General features: G+C 43.7%; 1 protein-coding gene across 1 annotated transcript; it reads right to left on the reverse strand.

Annotated features, from left to right (window-relative positions):
- Positions 1 to 5,338: 5,338 nt before the first annotated feature.
- On the reverse strand, positions 5,339 to 6,374 carry LOC307029671 (uncharacterized protein; the record flags this gene model as incomplete). Its single annotated transcript, XM_079665750.1, has 3 exons — positions 5,918 to 6,374; positions 5,574 to 5,757; positions 5,339 to 5,403 (listed from the first exon to the last, which is right to left on the reverse strand). The coding sequence occupies exons 1-3, from the start codon at positions 6,230 to 6,232 to the stop codon at positions 5,339 to 5,341; spliced, it is 564 nt and encodes a 187-aa protein (XP_079521876.1). The 5' UTR covers positions 6,233 to 6,374.
- Positions 6,375 to 6,862: the final 488 nt, after the last annotated feature.

The following is a 6,862-nucleotide window of genomic DNA, read 5'->3' on the forward strand; positions in this document are numbered from 1 at the left end:
CTATGAAATCAATTCTGAAATAAATAAATGAGGCAATAAATATGTATAGCCTACATGTACATTTAGGGTGCATTCACACCGAATAGTCCGTTTTCTGGTGCGCACAAGACGACAGTTTGTTACATTGTTTCATTTTTCAGAAGGTTCGGTTTGCGTTCACACGGGCAAAACTCAAACAGACTATAAACTTAAGGGTGCGTTCACACCTGCCTTGTATAGTCCGGTTGAATCGATCCCTGGTGCGTTTAGCCGCTTGGTGCGGTTCATTTTGGTCGGTGTGAACACAATCCGAGACCTCTTAAGTGAACTAAACAACCGGACTCTGGTCCGCTAAAATAGGTGGTCTCGGAGCGCTTGCTTGCGAACTCTGGAGCGGCTCATTGCTGGTGTGAACGCAAACCGCACCAAAACATAGGAATCGTAGTATTTACGTGTCACAAGAGCGGGGATATCTTCAAAATCTTTAGCGAAAGAGTCTTTCAAGACATCCAAGGTTAGTTAAAGAGTGAAGCAGAATTAAGTGTTGAACAGTGTCGTGTAAAGTAAAAATTCTCCGTCAGCTACATAAAAGTAAGAACACCTGTCGTCGGTGAAACGCCCCTCCTTACTGCAGAACGTCTCATTATACATGTTATAATGTTTTTTAACGGACGTTGTCTGATTATATAATCATAAGCGCGCGCCGCTGCTAGTGTCTGTTGATCTCCAGATTAACAGCAGCATGAGAATAACCTGCCGAAAGTGCCGGTGCTCCATGGCAGAGGCTACGGTAGAAATTGCCGGGATTTGCGTTTTTACCCCCTTAATGTCTGACCAATGGTTGAACATTATTTCCGTGCACATGACTTGTGTTTAATATAATAGAATCTCTCTATATGGCGCTGTTCACAATGAAGGATCAATTCTTCTTCAAGGCAGGGAAGGTTTCACAGTACACAGTCTACTGACCCACAACTGCTGCCTCTCTGTTGGACTCCGGTACTGCACCTTACTCACGAGACGTTGTAAAACAAACAAAAATGGGTGGGAGGCGAACGCAGTAATCACTCCGCCAACGCCACAGTCACCCCCGTTGTGCCAGTTGGTGGTCACTGACGTGTGAATGGATCTGCTCTCCGCAGATCCATTCTCACAACGTTTATCAACCTTTTTCTTACTCAATATCAAGCCACACTTATTGTTTTTACTTCTTTATTTTAATTGAATAATGTAGGACTTTTGTTGCCGTCAGTTATGGGGAGAGTAGGGGCTCAGAATACTGAAATCTGTATTGTTTCATCGTTTTTTCCTTCTAATTTTGTATTCTTTTCTAAACCACACACTGTTATTTACTCAACAATAACACATAATTATCCTTCTGTTTATTTATTTGTTTGATTAATAAACACAAGTTGGAGTCCGTCAGGACGGTCAGGACCGAGAGTCGGAGCAGCTCTAGTTCCATCCATCCATCTTCTCCCGCTTATCCGTGGTCGGGTCGCGGAGGTAGCAGTTCCAGCAGAGAGCCCCAAACTTTCTTTTCCCTGGCCACATCAACCAGCTCTGACTGGGGGATCCCAAGGCGCTCCCAGGCCAGAGAAGAGATATAATCCCTCCATCTGGTTCTAGGTCTACCCCTTGGTCTCTTCCCAGCTGGACGTGCCTGGAACACCTCCCTAGGGAGGCGCCCAGGTGGCATCCTAACTAGGTGCAGCTCTAGTTGCTTTAGAGAATTGTACACCCGGAAGTAATTATTCTCTCCGCTTCGCTTGACAAACCCTGTGATAGTCCTCAAGCTCTGTGATTGCATGTTTGAGTGTGCGCCGAGGGTTACGCAGAGCGTCGAACAACACTTTGAAATGGGATGGAACCGCGGCAGACTGTCCAAAACTGGATTTGAACGGGTCCACCCCGTCCCCCCTCCCCCACCCCGTCCCCAGAACTACACATGCTGGCTATTGTGTGTTTTGCAACATGCTCTATGGCACGTCTCTACTGAAATAAAAGTCCCATTAAATAAATAAATGTGTATTTAAATGTACATGTATACATATTTATTGCCTCATTTATTTATTTCAGAATTTATTTCATAGGCATATTTATATATATATGTATTTATTTAATTATTTATGTATTTTTTTATTTATGTAATTTTGGATTAAATGGCATTCCATAGTGTTCGTCTGCACATCGTTTTTTGAAGAAATTGACGAGTAGAGGAGACGGAAAAAAAAGTATAAAAGTATCGATCCTATTCTCTCTAGTATTGATATTTTGAAACGTAACGTAATATCGGAAGTATCGATATTTTGGGATCGATCCACCAACCCCTAGTGCTCTATAGTGCCCGTAATAGCGTGCACTGGAGCAGTAGCATGGCGTGGGGAAAAATTTAGGGGAAGCCCATTTTTTTGGTTCGGGGGGGGTGGTCAATAATGGCCAGTATCATTTTACACACATTTTTATCACACAGATGCAGGACTTGCACACGTCTGTTATCTAACCGAAAGGTCTGCACGCACTCTCCAGCTGAAACTCTCTCGTCTTATTAATTTTAGCATTTTACTTATTAATTTATGCAGACAAGTTGCCCAAGGATTGTTCAGGGAGCACGAATCCTTGTCAAAAAGAAGACATGGCCAGCAAAATAGACGCTGAAGTTTAGCGCTTCCAGTTAGCCACTCCACGCGGACATAATTGTCCTCATTGAACGTCCGATTCGCTCACTTTTTCCTCTGTGTACACAGCTCGAGTGCGGGCATTGGCCTGTCATCTGATTTAATTTGTAGTTGCTGCTGTAGCGGAAGTTTAGTAAAGTTATGTTTGATTAAGTACGCCAAATCTCCACCCTCCATAATACTTCATTTGTTTGATCATTTCTAACGGCGGTGATGACAGTTACAGTATTAAAACTGACCTTGATGTGATTTGATTGGATGGCAGTGTCCAATCAAATCGCCAGTCGCCAGCCGCCTCTGAAGGGAAGCAAGAAGCGGCTGGCTTCACTTGGCATGGCCCTGACCAATCACAGGTTGGCAGGGGCATCACGTGGGCCTCATCTGAGTGGTCAATCCCTCCATTTCTTTTCACCAAGGGAAGCCAGATTCGGCTGGCCTCCTCTCGCAACAGTGAATGCAATCTACTGTTTCACCATAACATCTAGAGGGTCGCTGTTTGTTTCACTCTTTGTAAAATACTCAATGAGAATGGGGGAGAGACGGGCCGGCAGCATCACACAGCAAAGGAAAATTATCGAAACAAAACAAAGTGTTATTTATTTAAATTATAACTACAATCCGAAAAAACAGGGGAAGCCTGGCTTCCCTTGGCCTCCGGGACAAAACGCCACTACACTGGAGTCCATTGTTATGGACTTTGTGTGTGTGTGTTAGGTGTGTGTGTGTGTGTGTGGTTTTGCTCAGTGTATGTCAACGTCATCCCCACCCCCCGTGCGTAATTAGCGCATTGGACCGCACCTCAGCACCCCCACTCAAAATACCTTCCCGCGCCTCTGCCTAGCCTCCAACGGCACTTTCTCTTGAATGTGGCCCCTTTTTGCACTGGTTGTGTCTTTGGAGTGTGTGATATTGTGTAGCAAAACAGGTATAGACTGGTTGAGTGATAGACTACCCAGTAGAAAATCACTGTAAAATTGAACAAAAGGTGTCCTAAGCTTAACGGATCATCAACAACAAACATGGTCACCACTAAAATATTTGATATGCTTCATGTAGAACTTTAGGAAGAAACACAGACACTAACCCATCAAGACAAAGAGCATCCAGGTAGGCCCCTGTAGAGGTCTGATCTTTTTTATGTTCACACATTCCAGCCTATAGCAACTCCCTACCTTGTGAATCTGTAGAGGTTTTCACAAAACTGAAAAACATCATTACATCTCTGTTTGATAACATTTTACCACCTTTAGGGCTGATTAAACCTTTTCAAAATATCACCTAATATAATTACAACTTCGGCGCACAATCATCAAGCCAGAAACAATGATGGTAATCTTGGCTACTGAAAGGTTTGAAGTCAAAAGCTTTTCATTCAGGAGTGATAATATGTTATTGACCACTGAGAACACTTCTGAATCGACCTATTTATAAATTCTAAGCAAAATTAATAAAAAAGGAAATCAGCCATAAGCATTTTAAAATGTTCTCCCCCGCTACGGGCTCTTTTGTGTTTTTCTGAAGCACCGGATAGAATCATAATAGCCTTTTCTTGACATTTCCAGGCAATCAATAATTACATGTGCCTGGAATTTTGTGAATTGCCTAAAGTGCAACACTTTTCACAAAGACAAGGGACCGGTGGCTGATTAGCTTCACAAAGCATGAGGCTATTTTTGCCTTATTCGAAAACAGAACAAAAATACAACTAAATGGTGACATTTGAGAATGCTGCAAAGTCATTTTTTCCCAATGACATTTCATTGTAACATCTACACAAATAACTGTTACATTTTACTACAGCACTTTGTGATAAGAACATGTTATTTGAAAAGAAAAATAATGGGGATATTTTCAAGGTGTTTCTGTGTCAAAAAGGTCTCTATAAAGTTAGAGTAGTTAAAACACACACACACACAGGCAGATTCTCAGTTCTTCGAGTAGGCGTCACGTAATTCCTGTCATTCACCTTGAGGAGGTGGAGGTAAGACAGAACAATGAAGATATTAAATAAGATAGGAACGATCAGTCAGCAAGTGAGAGAAATGGAGCAAAAGTTAATCCTAGGTCAGTGGGGTTCAAACAAACTGTTTCTTTGCTTTCATTTTTTGTGAAATAGCGGCAAATTCGCTGAAAGCCATACATGCTGTATCAAGACAATTGATTGCGATAGAATACCGTTGGCTTCTATGTATCATAACGTTGTTTTCTAAATCCCCATTATAGACAACACACTCTCAGTCCATAATCGTCCAGGAGCGACGTTTGGTCAGGGTCCCGTGGCGTGCAGTTGTGACGCTCCTAGGCTCCTTCAGCTTCATAAAGGGACGCAAATAGCTTTCAACTGATTGCAATGTATTCCCATCTGCGGCGGGATTTGACGCTTATGGAAGCACGGCATTCGTTTGTGTCGGCTGCCCTTAAAGGCAATGTGAGCGTCCATTCCCATTGGATAACGGAGAATTGTACACCCGGAAGTAAGTATTCCCCTTACTGTCGATTGATTTACAGTGATATCTGCACTACTCATCGACTAAAGAACACCAGATTATCCTTAATTACACAACATTGATTGGTTTAAATTGTGTGCAATGCTTTTGTATTTTTCCCCTTCGATTCGGAGAAACAAATATGTTTTCGTAGTAAAGGATGGCAGAAGACACTACACTACCCAGAATCCCCAGCTATCGTTTAGGACTACACCATGTGCCCTTGAGCTTGCAGATGGCTTTCAGCTTCTTCCCAACAGCTGCAAAGACAATAAATAAAACTGACATCATAAAGAGATCTATCTATTTGAGTGAGGTGTGCAAATAAGATTTGTTACACTGCACTGTCTGTCTGGTGATAACAACTTTACGATAACTCAATAGAAGACTCTACTCCTTGAACTTCAAAAGAAACAACATTGACACATACACTTGGCTACATGCCAGATGTCATACAGATGTTTTGTGTACGGCATATTCTCTCTAATCCATTTGGCAATCTGGCGATGTCGGTCTGTGACGAGAGTGCCAATCTCCAGGATGTCCTCAAAGAAGGCCACCATCCTCTTCAGGCCTTCCAGTTCCATATGGTAGCTCCCACCACACTCGTTGCTCTGAAAATACAGCAGGGGACATTCCAGTTAGGCAGATAACTAGACAGGAGCTCTGCAATGAGCTGAATATGATTTGAAACACTGTTACTATTACAATATTTACAGATGAAGTTTTAAATTTCTCACACAAAACCCTGAACTTGAACAATATAAACTGTACCTGCACCAGCTGTAGGTCTAGCACCACATTTGATTCCAGCTCCATTGTAGTGTATGTTCCAAATTTTGCGCAGTGTCCAGGGCTGTCGGCCCTGCCGTCACCCCCCAGAACCAGAGGTCGCCCTTCAGTCTGCAGCATCGCAATGTGGGCTGCCTGTTGTTGCGTCCATACACCCTGTATTGCAGGCTGCAGGATGTCTCGCTGTTGTGAGAAGAATGTTCGTTTCACGTAGGTCATCACACCCATGTGGTTTAGGACTTGCAGCACCTTTGTTGGCGACGCACCGGCAAACAGTATGCTTGCAGACAACAGCATGTTGCCTGCAGGGAAGTTTCCAATGCTCGGTTGACTCTGCCACTCAGTTGCCTGCAGACAGGAGTCACATGTTTGGTGGATATTAAGTAGTGTTCCAGTGGTTGTCCACACGTGACGGATGTCGACGCTGCCGCAAGATGGACAGTGGCACCACTGTAGCAGTTTCCCGAGGCTGGAGCCAAAGACGATGTATTTGGGTTCCTTGTTGCAGATCTCATCCCCAAATGCTTCCCGACTTTCTGACAGATCTGACTTGTGGGAAGAATCAGCCGCTGAGATGGGGCTACTGGGTTCCCAGTCTGAGGAGCCTGATACTGATGGTGGTGCAGCTGGACTGCTGGACGACGCGTCTTCCAGTTGGTGTTGCTCCAGCTTTGACGCCTGGCTGCTTCTGCTGCTAGAGGCAGCCTGTGGTGGCCGGTCAGGTGTAGCTGGGTCTCTGGTGCCATGGACTTTCAGCTTTCTCTGCCTCCCTGGTACTGGTAGACTTGCAGTCAGCATCTCGGGCGTCACCTGGCATGCTGGAAATGAAATGATCAATGGAATACTATATTGTGTTTATATAAAACCACAAATCTATGTTGATCTGTTGCTTACTATTTAGAGTTAACAAACTCAACATTAGAAGGA

This window comes from Notothenia rossii, assembly GCF_949606895.1.
Source record: "Notothenia rossii genome assembly, chromosome: 2".
NCBI classification, from domain to species: domain Eukaryota; kingdom Metazoa; phylum Chordata; class Actinopteri; order Perciformes; family Nototheniidae; genus Notothenia; species Notothenia rossii.